At 44.2% G+C, this 22,194-nt stretch overlaps 1 protein-coding gene across 1 annotated transcript in view; it reads right to left on the bottom strand.

The window, feature by feature from the left end:
• Positions 1-3,826: 3,826 nt before the first annotated feature.
• The window catches only part of ATP6V1H (ATPase H+ transporting V1 subunit H), a 39,264-nt gene continuing 20,896 nt past the window's right edge, over positions 3,827-22,194 (bottom strand). Inside the window, exons 9-14 of the mRNA XM_081917586.1 lie at positions 14,403-14,595; positions 13,763-13,941; positions 12,193-12,318; positions 10,462-10,563; positions 9,117-9,230; positions 3,827-4,210 (exon numbers count right to left, since the gene is read on the bottom strand). Of these exons, the coding sequence (XP_081773712.1) occupies positions 4,150-4,210; positions 9,117-9,230; positions 10,462-10,563; positions 12,193-12,318; positions 13,763-13,941; positions 14,403-14,595 (775 nt within the window). The 3' untranslated portion in view covers positions 3,827-4,149. The remainder of the gene's footprint in view (positions 4,211-9,116; positions 9,231-10,461; positions 10,564-12,192; positions 12,319-13,762; positions 13,942-14,402; positions 14,596-22,194) is intronic.

The raw sequence follows: 22,194 nt of genomic DNA, 5'->3' as shown, positions 1-22,194 counted from the left end.
GAAAAAAGTATTTCAGAAGAGCTTGCAGAAACAGAAGAATTTCTCTGATTTGGAGTCACTTTTCCCCAGACCACTGTTCCACTAAGCTCAGAAACTGCCTTTCTGTGAGAGGCAGAGGGACACTTTGGGATCCAACTCAAAGCATTCCATCAAGGCCTATTCCAGTCTTGAAATGATCATTGTTAATAAATTTACCAAACCTACATGCAAAAACAATACATAAATAAGTGTACTGAAATATAAGCTCAGCTCATGGCTATTGTGTCTGCTTTAACAATAGAAAGGGGTTGTTTGCTTGCAACTACGGTAACTAATCTTTCCCAAAAGGAAACCATGTAGATCCTTTAATACATATTTCTTTGGCCTGGTTCACAAGAATTGGCTGGTTACTCTGATAGAGGAATGGACTAATTTTCCACACAGGCAGAGAGGTCATGTCATGGGAGAGCATTTACCAGGAAAAGCACACAAAAGGAATATGAACTTAACACAAATATTCTCAACATCCTCAGAGTTAAAGCAATGCAGTAGAGTGAACTACAGAGTATTTAATTGCTTCAATAATATGTCCGTAACTATGATTGTAGCACCATACAATCGCAATTGTTCCAAACAAATATTTTGAGCTACATGCGAGCATTTAATATATGACCTCATAGCTGCATTCAGAAGAGGTACAATATGAGAGTTGTGCCACAAGTATACCACTAGGCAAAGTACGATACATAGCAGACCTTCAGTGATTTTCAAACCAACTTCTAGGATGGATTACAAAGAATTATAGAAGTATTTTAAGTACCCCAAGGCTATTGAGAAATGAAAAGATATAGGGCCTGTTTGAAAAGGGGGTTGAAATTCATTTTAAATAGTGAAAGTTCTGCCACCCTCGTGGCTACTCTGCTCTCTTATTTATAACTGCCAAGTTGGACAAGTGCAATACATCTGCTTGACATGGGCTCTGGCAACCCCAGAAGCTCTTTACAACAGCATAAAATTCCTAGGCTGTGCACCAGCCAGTGCAATATCTATCCAAAAGTAAAGGCTCAAAGTTCTAGGTCTTTTTTCATTTCTTCTGCTGCGTAGCCTGTTTTTCAATATCTATTTAGTGGTAGTATTTATCTCATTTATGAATCATTTGCCATGAGGCATCCCAAAGTGATTTACAATATAATAGAAAATATATAAAATACATAAAAAGCTGACACAATTGCACATGGAAGCAATTTAAAAACAATAACAGCACATGCATAAAATCAATTAAAATACGCCGCTGATGCCAACTGGAATAAAGGTATACTGCTTCAAACTTCTCATGGACACTAACTTAGGTATATTTAAATCTTAATACGTGTACTTAATCTTCTTCTTCTTCTTGTTTAGCTGTGTCCAACTCTTTATGACCCCATGGACCAGAGCATGCCAGGCACTCCTGTCTTCCACTGCCTCCCGCAGTTTGGTCAAACTCATGTTGGTAGCTTCAAGTTTGGTCAAACTCATGTTGGTACTTAAATCTTAATAAATCTTAAATGTACTTAATACAAAGAACAATGATTAACATCCCCTAACACCAGCCAATACAAACGCCAAAATAAATTATAAAGGTCTGTATCAATTCATTAATTTACTAAGCAACCATTAAGCTATACAATTAGATAGCCACTGATTGTTCACTTTTGCAACTGAAAATTTTGTCAGTTTGACTTCAGCTATGTCTATGCAGGGGTGATCTCTTAAACAATGGATAGCTCAGTGTATGTGTGTGGTTGGTGCAAGCATGTCCACTTTGCTTTCCTGATCCCAAAACAATGTCTTCTGTCTACACTAGTGTTCCTTTATTCCAAAGTGGGTGGTCCTTAATAGTATGGCATCTGCATGGTGTGTGCATGTTCTCTCCCCTCTGTTATTACATATCCACCCTCCGTTACTGGGTTTTTTCTTCAAACTGGGCATGCACACAGATATTTGTTTACCAATGTGCACACTTTTCATATATCCATATATCCCCAGGAAGTATACAAGAGTAACCATTATGAACATATTTCACATAATGCAAAATGAGACATTAATTTGGGAGGGGGCGAGAGATACACAAAAAATAAATTTATAATACGTCTCTTTTTGTGAAGATGACAATTCTTGGATCTAATAATAATAATATTATTATTTCACAATTCTAAATATATTATACCACCCAGTGTTACCAGTTCAGCTAGTCACGTGCACCCATACACTCATTCAGATGAGCTCTTAATACTTGCATTCACTAAAATGCTGATTTTGGGAAATAAGCAATACTACTCTTGGGATCTTTACTGAAGACAGTTGAACTCATACATATGGCATTGCTCTTGCTTTGATTACTTTGTTTATTTGGGGGAAATTAGCACTGACCTATATTAGCATGCTTGATCCAGAGAGCCAGCAATGACCACAACATTGTTGCAATTATAGCAATTTATTTATAACTCAATAAAGGTACTATGTCAATATACAGTGATATAGAGGCAACAACAATGGCTTTGTGCCTTGGAATGCCACTAGAGAAACACAAAAGAGAAAATTCATTACACAGGCTAATTCAGCCATGCATTGCCTGGACCATACACTTAGTTACCATTACAGAGATAGAGGGAGGAGACCAGAGGTGGAAAATCACCTAATGAAGAACTATGAGGCAACGCCTTAAACACCCAGTTTTGCTATGGGAAAAATGAAAGAATCCATTAAGTGGGAAATGTTAACATGCAAAATAGAGGCTTCCCCATCTCACTGGGGTCAGAGAAAACAAAGAAGTTGCAGAAAAGTAAGGAAAGTGAGATGCAATAGCTGCATGTCCTCGTGAGGAAGGTGAGTGGCATTGCTGAGACCCAAAGCTCTGAATTTCTGACAAGCACAGATACATGATCCTAGCTGGGATTACATGCTTTGGCAAAGGAGGAATAATTCATTAAAACAATCCTTATGCCTATCAGAAACACGGTATTAAGTGGGGTGGGCTGATAGTTCAACCTCATTGTAAATCCCTTTCCAAAACCATCTATCTCCAGGTTCCTGGCGAGCCCACCCAAATTTGGTTGAAAAACAGAAAGGTTTTCCTCTCACAAAAGACCCTACTGGATGTCTTTCCAATCCTGAAACAAACAACAAGCAGAGGCAAGGGAACCCACGGAGGGAAGAGGCAAGGAAAGAATCTAGATAAACCTTAAGCAGAGGGAATAAAGAAGGCATCTCCCATGGTCTATCACAGGAGTACAGCATCTGAAAAGAAGTGGGCCTCTCCTTGAATTCGATCGCGCCCCCCCAAAAAGGCTTGACCTAAGAGTCCAAGGTACAAAAGAGATTCCAGGGACATCCTAGGTCAAGTTAATGGTCATACCACATAAGAAAGTCCTCAATTTATTGTTATCTTTAGCGTGATGCTCTTTGCCTTCATTGAAACTAGGTAATTTTGGGAGTTCTCTGAAAATGCAATAGGATAGTGCAGGATATGCTTATCAGGTAGAAGCTATTTACTCACAAAAGGAGACTAATGACCAAATTAAGGGTGTTTGTTGCATTTGATTTCTGGAGTTAATGGGTGATTGGTGCGTGCCTACAGCTCACATGAGTGTGGTTCACATTGGTGGCCACAACAATGTTTTCATTGCTCAGAATATGTACGTATAGAGTTCCAGCTTCTTGGTAACACCAGAGGGGATGAAGAATTGGTCTTTTAATGTTTTCATATGTAGCTTTAACAATCATTCTGTCAACTAAATTAATTGAAATGTTGCTTTCCAAACAATATTATTCATAGCCAAGTGAAGAACAGGCAACACAGAGACAATTAATGATATGGAATGATTATTCTTTAATGCTTTGTGTTCTTTTTTTTCTTATTTAGAGACAATAAATACATAAAATAAAGGCAACATATATCAGCTATATTTCTTGTATATTTTTGCAATATTAAAGGGCTTCAGCTAGCAAACTGCCAGAAACTGTTTACTAGATTAATTTTTACCCCTGGCAACAATACTGGAAGAATAACAGGGAAGAAATCTACACAATAGCAGGGTAGGCAGTGAAGAAACTGCAATCACATCATTTTCTTACTCGCACTTCAAGATAGCAATTGTTACTCCAGTTATTTCCCGCCAAAGGACAGACTCAGCTTCGTGCTGTGGCAGTTTGAGGCTGCTCTGACTGTAGCTGTTTTCCAAGATACTCCCTGAAAGAAAACAAGGGGTGGGTGAGACATTTTTAAAGGACCAATGATGAAAATTTAGTGAGAGGTTTCTGAAGGAAATAAGTAGCGGTTACTGTTTTCAAAAGAAGCAGGCAATTTCTTGCCTCAACTAGCCCACAGCAGTTCCACTCAGATGCCAGTTTTGCTAAATGCCTCAGGTCTGAATTTTACATTAAAAACAACAAATTTATATTCTGAACATTAGCCATGCTAGTTTATACCAGCAAAGTGTTTCATTGTGATAGTTTCAGATTTTACTGCTTATGTTAAATCTCAGAACATGTACAACCATTTCCCAGAATTAGAAAAACAGATCAGCTTAGGCTGGAGAATTCAGACATACTGTACAATTTCTTCTAGCAAAATGGCACCAATACAGCCTGCCTCAAACTGACGAGATGGTACTGTTCTGCTTGTGCTGCTCATGTAATTTGCCTACTTAGAGCTAGCTTTTTATTCGTGCTTTTTATTCCAGCTGCCACCTTTCAAAAGATCTTGAAACACATTGTTCTGCTGCTCATCACTTAGTAGCTTTCCTTCCATCCAGTTTATGTAAAAGCATGGGAACATCAGAAGATGCCTTCTACAGAGTTAAAACCTTCACATACAATCCTGAGCTAGATGGACTGGGAACATCTCTCCAGATTATCAAAAAGATGTCTTTCCCAGTCCTTCCTGGATATGCCAGTGATTGAACCTAGGAACTTCTGGATGCTAAGCAGATGCTGTACTACCGAGATGCAGCCCAATGACCTTGGGAGAATTAAATATGCACACTGAAATTTCAGTTGCTCACATCTCTCTGTACCAAGATTCTTCTACAATTAATTTGATACTCAAGTTTTCGGTTTGCGAAAGCATATTGGTACACATTTGCCCAGTCCAATTAAGAGAGGGGCAAAACCTTCAAAGGTATAAATGGGGGAGAAAGTTAGGAATGTCCCATTGATTTAAAGTGTAAAAACACATTCTTAACACTCTCCTCCATTTATATCAGCATACAACAAAATTTGGCTGGTGTTGGACTTTGGCTGAGTCATGTCTAGGTTTTTATTTGTAAAGTGCTGTTAAGGTCTTCACTTATATTGCAATGCTAGATTAAAGATGTATTCTAAATTAAACCTATCTCCTCACTAATTTACATTTGACTTGATGCTTTATTTGCTTCAGTAATCCAATATGAATCTACGTGAATCAAGACACATTTACCAAGCTGAACAGAAAACAAATTTGTGCAGTTTTACACATAGCAACATAATTTTAAGAACCTGAAATAAATTGTGACTGACTGAACCTTAATTAAACTTTGCTTGAGACACAGTCTAAAGTACCATTTCCTTCAATATAGAAATCTGAAAATAAATTACTGTCATTGGCAAACAAATGCTGTTTCAGTTCCCCTGTATGAAATTCTGGGATACTGAGACTGAAAAACAAACATTAATTAAACAAGAGGTGTAGAGCAGTATCCCAAAATGAAACCCCAGAAACAGTGAAGTACAAGATGTATTTTTCAGCAGGGGAAATACAGGGATGTATTGAGAAACTCACAGGGGAAGATACAGAATATTCATTTCAAACATAAAATATTTTATGTGGCTTCACATGGCTGCAGAGCTAATTATGAGCCGCATAGCAGACATTCACATGCTTATTAATTTAGAAACAGCTTCATCATCAATGTCATTTTGCTTCAGAATCCTATTTAAAAGCAATAGTACCTAAATTACTTGACTTTTCAAAACCAGTTAAATATATAGTCAATTTTGCATTTTATTGGTTCAGTTATTAAGAGTATCACAGATAAATGACATAACTGTACCAGGTTTGGATGTGTTTGCTGTACTTTCCTCATTCTGAGGGTTGTGTTTTTTATAGAATCATCAATTGCTACAAAAGTATATTATTAACAGTGCAGACCTATACATGTCTAAAGGTAAAGGGACCCCTGACCATTAGGTCCAGTCGTGACCGACTCTGGGGTTGCGGCACTCATCTCGCTTTATTGGCCGAGGGAGCCGGCGTACAGCTTCCGGGTCATGTGGCCAGAATGACTAAGCTGCTTCTGGCGAACCAGAGCAGCGCACAGAAATGCCATTTACCTTCCCACTGGAGCGGTACCTATTTATCTACTTGGACTTTGACGTGCTTTTGAACTGCTAGGTTGGCAGGAGCAGGGACCAAGCAACGGGAGCTCACCCCTTCGCGGGGATTCGAACCGCCAACCTTCTGATCAGCACGTCCTAGGCTCTGTGGTTTAACCCACAGCGCCACCCGCGTGTAAAATTCTGTTGAACCTCATAGGGCCTTAAAAGGTAAGTAGAGTGTAGAATTGAAACCTAAGTGAAACACATCTTGATGATCCAGCTGGCCCCAACCAAACAGATGTAACTCTTGGTGGGACATATATTGGCAAAGAGCTAAGCACAACGTTCACCTCATTTTATGTTCCAATTTTCTATGATAGAATGGATTGAATTAGGTGGATGAGAGATTCGAGACAAAAAATGTGACACAGCAATAGGCCTTCTTAATAACAATCCACAAAGTTATATTTCCAAACAGTGGGTATTTTCAGTTTAAAAACTGGAGTGGATGGAAAGGAATATGGGGCTACAAGAGAAACAACTACTATGGGAGAAATGCTGGGTACTGAAGTTTGGGGGGGGGGAGACTATTACCTGGAAGGGAAAGATCCGAGGCCACAGACAGTGATTCTTTCTATATTGAGCCTTGTTCTTTGCCTGTGGTCTAAAAAGTCCATCCTCACAATGGGATTGGGCCATAAATTGTACCATAGTACGAATGTGGGCTGCTGATCAATGAATTTTCTGTTTTTATGTGATGCTGAGCATAAAAACCAGTCTTCACCCAAATCATCTCAATCGACTCATTGTAATGGTTAAGAGGATGTGGGCTCTGCTCTTTGTCATTAGTGGTACCTCTGGTTGCAGACGGGATCTGTTCTGGAGGTCCGGTCGGATCCCGAGGTTTCCACAACCTGAGGACCGCTTCTGTGTATGTGCGCGGGGCAAAATCCAGTAAAATACTTCCGGGTTTGCTGCTCGCATCCCAAAGTTTATGTAACCAGAGGGTTACATAAACAGAAGTACAACTGTATTCTTTGCACTTTCAATTGCACAGAAAGAGTACAGAGGTAAAAGCCTTGCAGGCCTTCTGAAAGGCCATGACAGGTAACGGAAACTAATGAAAAGGAGGGATGCAATACTATAATGTTAGATTTACCATGCTAAACTTCTCTTCTGTATAAGTTTCTAGAGTATACACAGGCCAGAAGTAGTTGATTATAGTGGTTAGATAACAGGCGTAGTGGATTATGCATCTTGAAGAATGACATTAGGAAATTCTTTATTCCATTCCCAAGGAATAGGATGATGGTAATAGCCTGTAATGATCCGATATATATACTAGGCAGGCAGGCAGGCTGCCTTTTCTCTAGTATATAAATTTTACAAAATATAATGAGGTAGTTCATGGAGGGGATGTGCTACTGATGTGTCTGTATTACTTGCAAAAAGTTTCAACTAAGTTGCTACAGCTGAAAAAGTCCCCCCACCCAGCCATTAAGAAATAAGGCTAAAGAATCTGTTTCCTAATGCCCTGCATATGTGCACAAAAGTTTATAAAACTATCCTTTTACATGTACCTTGTAAATGTCTGGGTAGGGTTACCTGAGCAAAAATGTTTTAAGCAGGTGCCGAAGAGAGTATAGCCTGCCGGACATCAAAAGGCAGAGAGTTGTAGGTGCTGCCAAACGAAACAATTTATTTCAACTAAGTTGCTACAGCTGAAAAAGTCCCCCCACCCAGCCATTAAGAAATAAGGCTAAAGAATCTGTTTCCTAATGCCCTGCATATGTGCACAAAAGTTTATAAAACTATCCTAAGAAATAAATTGTTTCGTTTGGCAGCACCTACAACTCTCTGCCTTTTGATGTCCGGCAGGCTATACTCTCTTCGGCACCTGCTTAAAACATTTTTGCTCAGGTAACCCTACCCAGACATTTACAAGGTACATGTAAAAGGTAAAGGGACCCCTGACCATTAGGTCCAGTCGTTACTGACTCTGGGGTTGCGGTGCTCATCTTGCTTTATTGGCCAAGGGAGCCAGCGTACAGTTTCCAGGTCATGTGGCCAGCATGACTAAGCCGCTTCTGCGAACATGTAGTTTATCTCTTTTTAGCTACTGTTCATTTCAATCACCTTCGAATGCTTACCAATACCTGTATCTAACCATGTTTTATCAATATATTTCATGTTTTATAAACCATTAAAAAAAGTTTTTGGTTTTTTTAACAAGCAAGTTGTACATACGTTTTGTTAAACAAAACAAATCAGTTCAGAAACTTTTAAACAACTTTTTAACAAGAATCTATTTCTTTCAGTTCAGCTGTTAGAAAAATACAAATGCATCTTGCATTTCTGTTCACCAAAGATCTGCTGGACATATAAATGGAATCTGCTGCAAGAATTTCTAATGGAAACACAATTAAAGGCTGAAAATATCAGGCATTCTAAATGTCAGGAAACAAAAAGGAATAATAATATATTCTGTTTTATACAGTCTACTTCAATTTTCCTTATATAACAAAATGGGGGGGTAATAGTGAAAAAAGACAGCAGAAGAGCCGCTAAATTTCACTTAACAATGACACTACTGCCAGTTGCTGAGTTGTTATCATTTCAGTGGTAGAGGGTACCAAAGTTTTATTGTAACCCCCAAGAGGCATGTCATAATTTAGGACTTGAGTTTCACACATTTCCCAAAAAAAAACTCCTGCCCTGAGATCTTATGATGAAGGGTGGTATATAAATCTACTAAATTAAATAAAGTAAAACCCTCCAAGTGAAAGTGAGTTGTCACATACCAGTTGTGGACCATCAACTTCTGCACAGCAAGCAAGGCATTATAGCGAACCTGTTGGTCTTCGTGGTGCATGTGGTTCATTACAAGCTGTTTTCCACCAAGTTGCTCAATCACACTAAGAGAAGAGAAGAGAGCATGGGTAAGAGAGAGGTAGTGGTCAGGGGTGTGGGTGTTGTGTGTTTTCATGTTTCCTTCCACTTCCAATTACTAGCAACCACCAACCTCACACCATTTTAAGTTACTTTACAGTACCGAGACCACAAATTTCCAGCAGACCCATGTGTGAGGTGGGGGAGGTTAGGATCCTGACTGCCTGTCAGTAAAGATTCCCCACCACTGTCTATTACTTCAACTGAATTCCCCTCAGCTAGCTTCAATATGCTGTCTTAAAACTTCCTAATCGAAAGCTTAATAAGGCACATGGATTAGTTTGGAAAAACCAAACATCGAGTCAGCTGTAAATAAAATTTGCTCACCCAAGTATTATGGTTTAAATACAACAGGTAACAGGGTCACTTATATCTCAAAATAAATAATTCCAGCCCAATGCAGGGACTTTGTTAACCCGATTGAATGTTTTCCCCTCAGCTTTTGTCAAGGGCAGATATTTAAACATCCCCAAAAATGATAGACATTGCAAATGATATTTGAATGTGCCGGATACTGTAGAACATATCCTTTTCTTACTGGCCATTGCACAGTGAGCTAATAAGGCTTGTTATTATCTTTTTTGGGGTAATCTAACATCACAACACAATGAAAATATCAGATTCTATCTGTCTGACATTAACCCGGAAGTAACTGCAAGGGTGGCTGAGTTTTTGTCAATAGTCTCTCTTAGAGTGGTGAATGGCACTATTTAGCGGGAAGAAATCCCAATGAAAATCCTTGCCATTATATATTTTACATGGCTGTTTATGTGTATATTTTAAAAATTTTATATATGGATGTTTTATAATGGCTGTACTTGTAATGCCTAATAAAGGTTTGGTGACGTAAGATTAGTTTGGAAAGCAAATGTGGGTGCTTCTTCAGCACAAACATCTCAGTCCATTTTAGCTCAATTGATTTGTAAGCCACTTTTCCATTGTGAACTATAATCAAAGCAGCTCATATCATCAAAAAAATTACATGACAATTTAGAATACTCAACAAAATTCAAATAGTCCTATAAAAATGTTACTGAAAGCATCTCACATGCATAAATATAAAATCAAATTAAACCATCCACTGATACTTTATAGTAAGGTCTAACAAAAGGTTACACTAACTGTTCCTTGTGTCATAAGCAATGGCCCTTGTATTAACTCAGGTGCTAAGCAAAGGTAAGAAAAAGCCTTCCCCACCGTTTTCCTCGAGGATAGTGTCGGACATATTCTCCCACATCATGAGCAGCTACAGCCAAGACTTGAGGATCATCTGATACCTCCAGAAGCTTTGTCAAGATTCTACAATAGGATTGCAAATATATAAGATCCTTATTCACTATGGAGTGTACAAAATATAGCATACAAAAAATTGATAAAACTCAATAAACCTCTGCCATTTTACTTCAGTACTGAAAAACTTTTCTAGATTCACACAGTATCACACAAATATTTTGAGAGATATTTCAAAATCACACTCAGGGTAGATCTAGGACTCAGCTAAAAAGGTAAAGGTAAAGGTAAAGGGACCCCTGAGCGTTAAGTCCAGTCGCGGACGACTCTGGGGTTGCGGTGCTCATCTCGCTGCAAATAAAATGTTTTGAATGTGTTGTAAAGTGCAATATACAATTGTGACACTAAATGGTGACTGTGAGCTATAGCAAATTCAATGCATTTTTTCAAAATGATTTTTAAAAAAGCATTTTCACAATGTTTTCAACATGCGTGTAGATTCTATCCTAGTGAAATCAATGGACTTGGTCATGACTGACTTAACATCACTGATTTCAGTCAGTTGGTTCCAAGTATGACTTAGTTAAATGCTATCCCAAATCATCTAGGTAATGAATGTCCAACACATAATTAGCAAATGTGTTCAGCTGTAAATTCTTAATACATTTCTCTGGTAAATTCTAATCTTATTAATCTGCCATGCAAAAATTCAAATAAGCCTTTGTGGGGAGAGGGAACTGTACTCATTTCACAGAAATCTTTTCAGGATTTGTACACTGAACGATAAACTAAAGAACCAATAATATACTTAATTAAGTTAGCTCAACTTTCAATGAAGACAAAACCAGTGTTGCTGATAATTACCACTTTGCTTCATGCTCAGCTAAGCCTTTTGATCTGCAAGGCGTATCTAGAGACAGATGAAGCATCCAAGCCAAGACATCGCAGCACAGACACTTGACTGATTACCTCATTTGGAATGAATAATGCATATTCCTGAATAGGCAAGTATGACACTACTATGAACAGATATTTATGCTACATTCAGATGTTATAGCAGTGATAAGGTTACCGATGAGGAAAAAACTTTTTTTGGGGGGGGGAGGGAAATCATATCACAGCCATTAGCCGCAAACCCAATCTTTAATAGTTTCCAGCAATCTCAAGGAAGTGTCTAAATTTATCAAAACAATACATTTGCTGTTCTAGAATCAAGCCACATTTCATTTAAGAAGCAAGCCAATGCTCTTACAAATTCACCTGTGCTCAAAAAAGAACACAGTAGATTGTATCCTATGAAATTGTGTCATTAACAGAAGGACTTCTACCTGTGCCACAGGACTTCCTTTCCTTCTTCTCTCCACGAAAGAAATCTGCTCCATAGGGCTGGCAGAAAATCCAGAACAGATTGGGGGGGCTGCAGGAAGACGCAGTGGAAGTCCTGTTGTGCAGGCATTACTGGGACCTGGATACAGCCCTCTGAGCTAAGGCTCCGAATTTAGTTTCCATACCATACAAAGCAACAAAGTTTTTCTCTCTCTCTCACTGTGCTCACTTGGGACATTTTCTAAGACGGGAACTTTTATTGAAAATGGTATTATAGTCCGTCTACCTTATGCAGATACCCTAAATGAAACTTTGGTTACTCTGAGCAACACAACAATTGAACTGAAGCAGGGATATACCAGAAGAACTTACTTCAAGAGTTCATAATTCTTTTCATTTAATCTTACAGCATTCTCTCGCCAAAATTTCTCAGATTTGTGAACAGGGCTCCACTCCAGTCTCCCCGACTTAAGCTCAGAACTATATTCATCAAACGAACTGCAAAATAAACCGAACATAAGAGAATGAGGAATAAATCTGCTGCACAAGGACAATATATGAAAGCAAACGCACATCCAAACCTCCCACTGCACTTAGGACTCTTTGTAAAGCATTTTACAAAATTTGTAAGTGGCACTTACAATCGTAAGTATGAACACTTATAAATATAGAAGTGCAATTTACAAATGGCAGCATATTTTCATTGGGATGAATGTGGCCTATTTACCATGAATTCTACTTTGGCCAGACTGAAGCTAAAGGAGTAAATTTTTCCAGATTTTTCTCTGTTGCTGACAGTTTTGCATTACAAGGATAGGATTGTAGCCTAGGACATTCAGAACCAATTTGGAGTTTGCTTCCAGGAAGTTGCCATAATGGGGAAAACATTCCTTACTCTGATTAACACGTGCTCCTCTCCCAGGCCACACAACCAGCTTTGGAAAATGGGAATCTAGCCATTAGAATCTTTTAACTATGTATGTGCATGGTCATTTTCTAATAACCTAGGTCAACCACAGTTTGGTGCTTAAAAGGTAAAGTTAAAGGTACCCCTGCCCGTACGGGCCAGTCTTGACAGACTCTAGGGTTGTGCGCTCATCTCACTCTAGAGGCCGGGAGCCAGCGCTGTCCGCAGACACTTCCGGGTCACGAGGCCAGTGTGACGATGCTGCTCCGGTGAACCAGAACCAGAGCAGCACACGGAAACGCCGTTTACCTTCCCGCTATAAAGCAGTACCTATTTATCTACTTGCACTTAAGGGTGCTTTCGAACTGCTAGGTGGGCAGGAGCTGGGACCGAACGACGGGAACTCACCCTGCCGCAGGGATTCGAACCGCCGACCATGCGATCAGCAAGTCCTAGGCGCTGAGGTTTTACCCACAGCGCCACCCGCGTCCCCCAGTTTGGTGCTTAGCCAAATATAAAACCACAGAGCCATTTCCTTTTATTTTTGAAGGCATAGCAATTCTGATTTCCATTAATTATTATTATTATTATTATTAATTACATGCCATGTCTGTTGACTTTTTAAAAACACAACTCCTTCAGCACTTAAAGCACTCTGTTTTGGTACTTTATATTGATATTATATAAGATGATGAGGTACTCCCAAATGAGGTGTAAAATAAAGCCTACTTATGGTAATGACAAATGATAACTACTATTTTGTAGTTTTATGGTTACTTGAATCTGATACCATCCCAAGGTACAAATCATGTGAAGTTGGTTTAAAAAAAAGAAAAGCCTGCTTGGTCTTACAGTTATTTCTTTCATACGGTCTTTGGAATCTACAGCATTGCAGAAAACAATCACTAGACAAGCTATCATTCTAATAACTAGGCCTCTATTTGATCTTGACAGGTGCTTCGGTGGGGAGCCTATACCCCAAGGAGGACCCTCCTTGTATCAATTTGAACATTAGACACTGAAGACAAAATTTACCTGAGGTCCTGCACACTCTCTCCAAGTTTGTCCAACAGAAACTTTATATCCTCACTTATGTCTTCATCATCATATTTCTGTTGTTCCAAGTTCTCCAGCTGCTTCAGAACTTTGCACTGGATCATGGCAAGAGCATACTCCTGGCGAGTTTCTCTTTCAGTAGACTTTTCTAGAAGATTCTGGAAAGAAAAACCAAACAAAATGGTGTCAGACCCTGATAGCCATTAATTAAAAAGGTACTGATGGGATTCTCTGTGAATTGGCACTCCCTCTATATTTTGACTGACCCTACTGTCATTTCCTGCCACATCCTGCTATCATTCTTTACAGTTCTGTATCAAGAAGATGACATAGCATACTGAGGAGTGTTCAGACATCATCCTAGTTTCATGTGGATGGACCACTGAATGTAAATTTTTACCTTTGCACAATAGCTAGTTTCTGTATACACACCTCTTATATCTAGGAAAGCAGAAGGCATTCTCAGTCTTCAAGAGCACACTTTTGTCGGGCCAAAATAGTCAAGGAGGATGTGAGGTAGTGCCAGTGGAAAATATGGCCTGAGGAAAGTCCAGAGAGCCACAGAGGGCTGCATTTGGCCCCCAGGCCTAAAGCCCCCCACCTGAAATACTTTACTCACCCGAAATGCTGCAAGAATGATCCTAGTGACTTTCTCTTTTACAGACTCCTGAAGGATGTCAGACAGGACTGGGACAATATTATAACGCCGCAAATATTCACACATTTGAGGACTGAATGCCAGCAGCCAGATAGAGAAAATCATCTGATACTGAAGCTGGAAACCGCATTTGTTACTCAATACTCCCATGATACTAGAGAGCAGGGGGGAAGCATAAGAAACATACCATTAGGCAGCTGCTCACTATCCTATAATTCAGAATGTAAACTCTTCACTTCCAGACACATTGAATTTGTAAAAGAAAAGCCTTTCACAAATATATTTCCATACAAATTAGAGAGAGACTAAACAAATTAGCAAACACTAAACAGCCAAACAACAGAATGCAATTTAGTCTGCCAGGGGTAGGGTAGGGTAGGGTAGAGTAGAGTAGAGGAGGGAGCAAAGCTCAGTTACTTTATTCACAGCAGAGGTGAAATCATCTGCTGGAACAACAGGGTATCTGATGGTCCCTCCTTGCTCCAGCAAATGAATAAGGCAATACTGAGATTGTAGGGTTTCACTGTTGTTGTTGTTGCTGCTGCTGCTGTTGTTGTTTTGTGACAAATCAGAATACAGAGGAAGTCTCAAAATGAGAGAAATAATCAAGCAGAGGCTGGTATTGCCTTCCTTTTCTTTGATGAAGTTCCTACTTCACAACAGGAGTTCAAATGGTAACAATTCTTTACAAGATGGTTTGCATTTCTAAGTGTAAACTAAAGGTTACATTTTAAATGGCTTAAAATCTTTTGTTAAAGCTGAATGTGTTTGAAATATTGTCAGGGTTTCAGGGAGAGAAGGGCAGATGGGGGAGGAGACAGAGAGCGAGGGGGAAGAATCCCAGAGAGACGAGGAGGAGGAGGACAATGACCAAAGGTCGTCCGTGAGTCTGTCCAGTGAGTCAGAGGACTCCCAAAAGGGAGCCCCCCTGGTCAGACCAAGGGGACCCCAAGGGGGAAGCAATCAGGAGCAGGGGAGCGAGAGGAGAGCCCCCAGTGAGAGTGGGAGATCGGAGCCGGTTTCTCCGCCGGAACGGAGTGAAGGGGGTGGAGTTACCAGTGTGTCAGAGGGAGCAGAGCAAGAAGGAGACAGGGGGAGGAGATCGGAGCAGGACGCTCTGCCGGAAGGGGCAGAGAGTAGCACCGGGAGCAGTGTAGCGGTCGAGAGAAAGGTCAGGAGCAACGTACGCGCGCCAAGTTCAAATGTGGAGGCGCGCGGAAGTGAGGAGAGCCCTGGGGAGGAGCCCGGCCCCAAAGCAAGAAGGAGGGGGGCAGAGGCGTCAGAGGATTCAGCCTCGGGCGAGTCCCGGCGGGGGGGAACCCAGGGGGGCAGAAAGACCCTGCGGAAAAGGAAGGAGAGGAAGAGGTGGTCCAGCACAAGCCTCTTAAACTGGTGTAGGGGCGGTACGGATTCAGAGGGGACTTCAGCGATCTAATGTTACAGACGTGGAGCCACGGAGATGGAATGTAAAAGGAGCAATGATCTTCAATAAAGACTTTTGTAAATAAACTGGATTGGACTTGGGTCTCTTGTGAGCTGGGACCAACGGGTGGCTCTGACAGTAAGTCCCCTCACCTGAACGCAAATTTTTTTTTTTGCAAAGCTCACCAACGGTAGCAGCCATGAGTACGGAGGAACAGCTGTTAACGCTGAGGAATCAGGTTACCGAACTCACAGCTGCAGTCATTGCATCTCAGAAGAAGAATGACGAACTGGAGAAGGCTTGCCAGGACCTGCGAACAAGGTGGGAGCATGCAAGCGGGGCAGGGGTCCCGGGATCCAGATCGGAGGGAGTTGGACTTGGACGGCGGGGGGGCACCCTAGTTACCCACTTCGATGGCAACCTGCAAAACTACCCTAACTTCAGGGCAGATGTCGTGTATGCACTGCATTTGCTTCGCAATGATTTTAAAGATGAGGAGGAGAGAGTGGGGTTTATAATTTCGCATTTGCATGGAGAGGCTAGAGCTTGGTTGCGCAATTTGTGGCGCGAAGATGGCCCTGCCCGCCGCAATTCTGATGAATTTATTAAAGCGATGGATGCTTGTTTCCAGTCATCTGTGGATGTGGATATTGCTCGTAGACAGATGCACGGACTGCGGCAAGGCAAAGCCACTGTACGTCAATATCATTCCAGATTCTTCACATTATTAACTGCGTTGGGCTGGGAGAAGGACAGTAAACCAGTAAGAGATCTGTTCTGGGAAGGTCTTAGCCCCCCCATCAAGGATGAGATTGCCAGGGAGATAGACCCCAGACCCTAGAAGACGTGGTGCAGAGGGCTCTTGCGATCAGAATACGACACGAGGGACGCCCTTGGCACGATGGGGAGGGACCCCAGGCGCGTGCACCAGCGAGAACACCCCCTTTTGTCCCCAGGGACTTCAGCCAGACGCACCCCTCGCCCTTGGGGAGGCAGGGAGAAGAGCCGATGGAAATTGGTGGTGCTAGGGCTCAGACACCATCCACAGCCCCTGTTTCCGGTGCAGTGAAGGCGAAGCCTCCTAGAGGGGCCAGGAAATGTTACATCTGTGACAGTGCACAGCATATGGCGAAAGAGTGCCCCCAGAGGCTCCAAAAACACACTGCAGCTCTAGCAACAGTGGCAGCGGAAGTGGTGCAAAGAGAGCAGCCTCAGGGAAACGACAATGCCTGGCTGGAAGCGGAGCTACTGGGGCTCAGCCAGGCGAATCTGTAGAGCAGTCCCCAGCACCCTTGCAACGCACAGACCCTTTACCACCCAAGCCAGCAGTGCAACTCACTGCAACCCTTCAGCTGCCGAATGGACACTCCCTGGAAGTTCCCATCACGATTGATTCAGGGAGCAATGCGGATTTTGTGGGAATGCAATTTGTCAAGCAGCATCGCATAGCGCTCCTGCCTGCAACGACGCCTCTGAACGTAGTCACGGTGGACGGCAGGAAATTGCTGGGAGGGCAAGTTGTGCAGCAGACGCCTCCCATGGTGATGCAGATTGGAAATCATCGAGAAGTAATTAGCTTCAATGTCACCCACCTGTCAGACACGCCCATCGTATTGGGCATGAGTTGGCTGGAGAGGCATAGTCCCGCTGTAGCGTGGTACCAGCGGCAAATCACCTTCTGCTCATCGTACTGTGCTCAGCATTGCATCCAGACCAATCAGGAGGAGGGGGCCGAGCAGCAGCTGCAACTTGGCATGGTGCAGGCAGTGCCTCGCAAGTACGAAGGATTCTTGGAGGTTTTCTGCGAGAAAGAAGCTGACAAGTTGCCGCCTCACAGGCCTTACGATTGTGCGATCGACCTGGTGCCGGGGGCGCAACTGCCAACTGCAAAGCTGTATTCCATGTCTGAGGACGAGATGCAAGAGCTCAGAGAGTTCATAGAGCATAATCTGAAGCGCGGGTTCATCCGGGAATCCAAAGCAGTGGGAGGCGGTCCTGTTTTCTTTGTGAAGAAGAAAGACACGCCCCAAAAAAGACTCATTGTGGACTATAGATTCATAAACAGACTGACTAAGCCCAAGGCCTTTCCCATGCCCAAGATTGACGACCTCCTAGCGACCGTTAGGAAGGGTAAGATCTTCACCAAGTTGGATTTGCGTGGAGCGTACAACCTCATCCGCATCCGGAAGGGCGATGAGTGGAAGACTGCCATGTTCACGCCTCTGGGCACGTATGAATACAGAGTTATGCCGTTTGGTCTCCAAAATGGCAGCCACGTTTTCCAAGCCTTTATGCATCACGTGCTGGCGGGACTCCTCTACAAGAAGTGTGTGTGTTTTCTCGACGACATCCTGATCTTCTCGGAATCGCCGGAAGCTCACGAGAAGGACGTAAAGGAGGTCCTGCAGAGGTTGCGGGAGCACAGGCTTTACGCCAAGTTGGAGAAGTGCCAGTTTGATGTAACGGAGGTGGATTTCCTCGGCTACAAGCTGTCCGACGAGGGGCTGGCCATGGACAGCGTCAAGGTCCGAGCGGTGTTGGACTGGAAGAGCCCACGCAATCGGAAGGAAGTCCAGAGATTCATCGGATTTGCCAATTTTTATCGCAAATTCATCAGAGGTTTTGCAAAGGAGACGGCAGCAATCACGGACACCCTCAGTTCCAAGAAGAAGAAGTTCGCTTGGACGGAACAGGCAGAGCGCTCTTTTCAGAAGCTTAAAAGTCTCCTCGCCTCCGAGGAGCAGCTACTGCACGTGAATCCCGGCAGGCCCATGCGGGTAGAAACCGACGCGTCAGACAGAGCGGTTGGAGCCGTCCTTCTGCAGGAGGATCCGCAAGGGAATTGGAGGCCTGGCGCCTTCTACTCCCGGAAGCTCAGCAAGACGGAGCAGAACTACACCATATGGGACAGGGAGCTGTTGGCCATTCACGCAGCTTTCAAAGCGTGGCGACACTTCCTCATAGGAGCCAAGCACACAGTGCAGGTGCGCACGGATCACAAGAACTTAGAGTATTGGCGAACAGCGAAGCTGCAGAGCCAAAGACACATGCGCTGGGCAGAATTCTTCGCGGATTTCGACTTCAGAATAGAATACATCCCGGGGGATTCCAATGTTATAGCCGATGCGCTCTCCAGGAAACCACAATATCTTGAGGAGACGGCACCAGTAGCAGCGAAGCACATTTTCGCGCCGCAGGCGTGGGCGTGCGCTGCCATCGCAGTCGACCTGGACGCGGTGCGACGCACGTTGCAAGTGGATCAATTTGCACAATCCAAGATGGAGGAGCTGCGCAGGGGGTCGCAGAGAGACAATGAGTTCCAGTTGCGAGGCGGGCTCTTGACTCGCAAGGGTGCCCTCTACGTGCCAAGCGACGAGCTTCGCGCAAAGGTTCTGCAGCAGTTGCACGACGCCCCCAGTGCGGGCCACTTCGGCAAGGAGAAGACAATAGAATTAGTGGCCAGGGACTTTTGGTGGCCCCAGATGCGGGGTGAGGTGGCGGATTACGTCGCCAGGTGTGACACCTGTCAGAGGTCCAAACCAGTACACCAGAAGCCAGCGGGATTGCTGGAACCACTGGAGACGCCGCAGCAGCCGTGGGAGAGGGTAGCCCTGGATTTTGTTACTGATCTGCCCAGCTCCAGGGGCAAGACGGCGGTACTGGTGGTTGTGGACTTGTTCACCAAGATGGCGCACTTCATTCCTTGTGCCAAGGTGGCGACGGCAGAACAGACCGCCAAACTCTTCATCGACCACGTGTTCAGAGTGCATGGGCTACCGCAGTCCATCCTGTCCGACAGGGGGCGCCAATTTGTTTCCAACTTCTGGCAGAAGCTTCTAGGTATCCTGCACGTCAAGATCGACCTAGCGTCGGCGAGACATCCACAGACCAACGGCCAAGCAGAGAGGGTCAACGCGATCATGCAGCAGTACCTGAGATGTTACGCCAATCAGCGACCCGCAGCGTGGGTGGACTACCTGCCGATGGCTGAGTTTGCCTACAACAACACAAAGCACGCATCGACAGGGGTGACGCCGTTCTTCGCGAACAATGGCCGTCATCCCAGAACCTTTCCGAGGCTTATAGCACCAGGAGAGGGGGTGCCACAAGAGGCCGACCAGTTCGCAGCAGAGTTGCAGGAAGTGCACGAGGAACTGCGGAGACATTTGGAGCTAGCCAAACAAGCTTATAAGGTGCAGGCGGACAAACACAGAAGAGCGGGAGAAGACATCCAGGTGGGGGACTGGGTATGGTTAGCGGCCCAAGCGATGCCAGCCAAATCGTTAGCCAAAAAGAAGCTAGGACACAGGCAGCTGGGGCCATACCAAGTTGAGGCTAGGATCAATCCTGTAGCATTTCGCCTGGCTCTCCCAGAAGGCTCCAGAGTGCACCCGGTCTTTCATAGGTCGGTGCTCACTCCCTACAAGGCCCCACACAGGTTTCAGGAGTCAGAAACAGTACCAGACCCACGCAGAGAGTCGCCCAAGAGGGGGGGGTCACCTAGGACCGAACCGCTCAACGAGGTCACAGAGATCCTGGACTCGAGATGGGGGGCAGAGGGAGTAGAATACTTTCTCGCCAGAGAAGGTGCCCCAGCCAGTGCCAATAGTTGGGTGCCAGACTACGCCTTAGACGAACCTATTCTAAAAGACGAGTTCCATGCCCTTTTCCCACATAGACCCATGCCAGCCGAGTACTTTGATGACTGGCTCTTTACGCCCACAGTTTCAGACAGCATTTTCAGGGGTTTTTCTTCCGCCGAGGAAGGCACACCAGAATCAAGCCCGCCCAGGGGATCGTGCTCGGGGGTGGACACGGAAACCCCTTATTGGTGGGAGGAGCAACCAGAGGAGGAATGGCGTAAGAGGTGGATTATGGGGCCTTGGCGGGCAGCACCAGAGGAAGTAGCAATGGAAGAAAAGACTGAGACTGCGCTGGCTGAAGAACCCGAGTTCGAACACACATACACAGAACTGCCAGCAGAGAACATGGACGTAGACGACCTGTATCCTGAATCTAACCCCGAAGAGCCGCAGCTCCCACGACCTGCACCTGACAGGCGGGAGGGGGGAAGGGGGGGCTTCGAGGGGGGGATGGATGTCAGGGTTTCAGGGAGAGAAGGGCAGATGGGGGAGGAGACAGAGAGCGAGGGGGAAGAATCCCAGAGAGACGAGGAGGAGGATGACAATGACCAAAGGTCGTCCGTGAGTCTGTCCAGTGAGTCAGAGGACTCCCAAAAGGGAGCCCCCCTGGTCAGACCAAGGGGACCCCAAGGGGGAAGCAATCAGGAGCAGGGGAGCGAGAGGAGAGCCCCCAGTGAGAGTGGGAGATCGGAGCCGGTTTCTCCGCCGGAACGGAGTGAAGGGGGTGGAGTTACCAATGTGTCAGAGGGAGCAGAGCAAGAAGGAGACAGGGGGAGGAGATCGGAGCAGGACGCTCTGCCGGAAGGGGCAGAGAGTAGCACCGGGAGCAGTGTAGCGGTCGAGAGAAAGGTCAGGAGCAACGTACGCGCGCCAAGTTCAAATGTGGAGGCGCGCGGAAGTGAGGAGAGCCCTGGGGAGGAGCCTGGCCCCAAAGCAAGAAGGAGGGGGGCAGAGGCGTCAGAGGATTCAGCCTCGGGCGAGTCCCGGCGGGGGGGAACCCAGGGGGGCAGAAAGACCCTGCGGAAAAGGAAGGAGAGGAAGAGGTGGTCCAGCACAAGCCTCTTAAACTGGTGTAGGGGCGGTACGGATTCAGAGGGGACTTCAGCGATCTAATGTTACAGACGTGGAGCCACGGAGATGGAATGTAAAAGGAGCAATGATCTTCAATAAAGACTTTTGTAAATAAACTGGATTGGACTTGGGTCTCTTGTGAGCTGGGACCAACGGGTGGCTCTGACAAATATGAACCTATATACACCGATGTATATAATGGTGCTTGCTACCACGAAACAATGAAATTATAGTCATGCTAGCCCTAATAAAACTACAAATTATGCTGCCAGCATTTTTGAACTTTCCTTTGGACCTGTATATGGGCTGCTGTGATAAAGCTTCAAAATTTACCACTGCATCTCTCAGCATAGTTAAGGGAACTTTTGGAACAGTGTTTGCTAACATTTCACCCTCCATACGGCCACCATCCCAAACCACTAGCCATGCTGGCTGAGGAATTGGAATTCAACAACTTCCCAAGAGCCACAGATTTCCCTTGTCTCTCAGAATAGAATCAGCCTTTCTATCACATGACTGCTAAGTTTACTCAGTAGCTATGGTTACGGACTGTATCAAAGGCTTTTCAGAAGCCCAGCTATATTATCCATCACTCCTAAACATCTACATGTATTCT

Source organism: Podarcis melisellensis (assembly GCF_964234715.1).
Source record: "Podarcis melisellensis genome assembly, chromosome: 7".
NCBI lineage: Eukaryota > Metazoa > Chordata > Lepidosauria > Squamata > Lacertidae > Podarcis > Podarcis melisellensis.
Note: the sequence above shows the minus strand (reverse complement) of the source record. Positions and strands in the feature narration are given on the sequence as shown.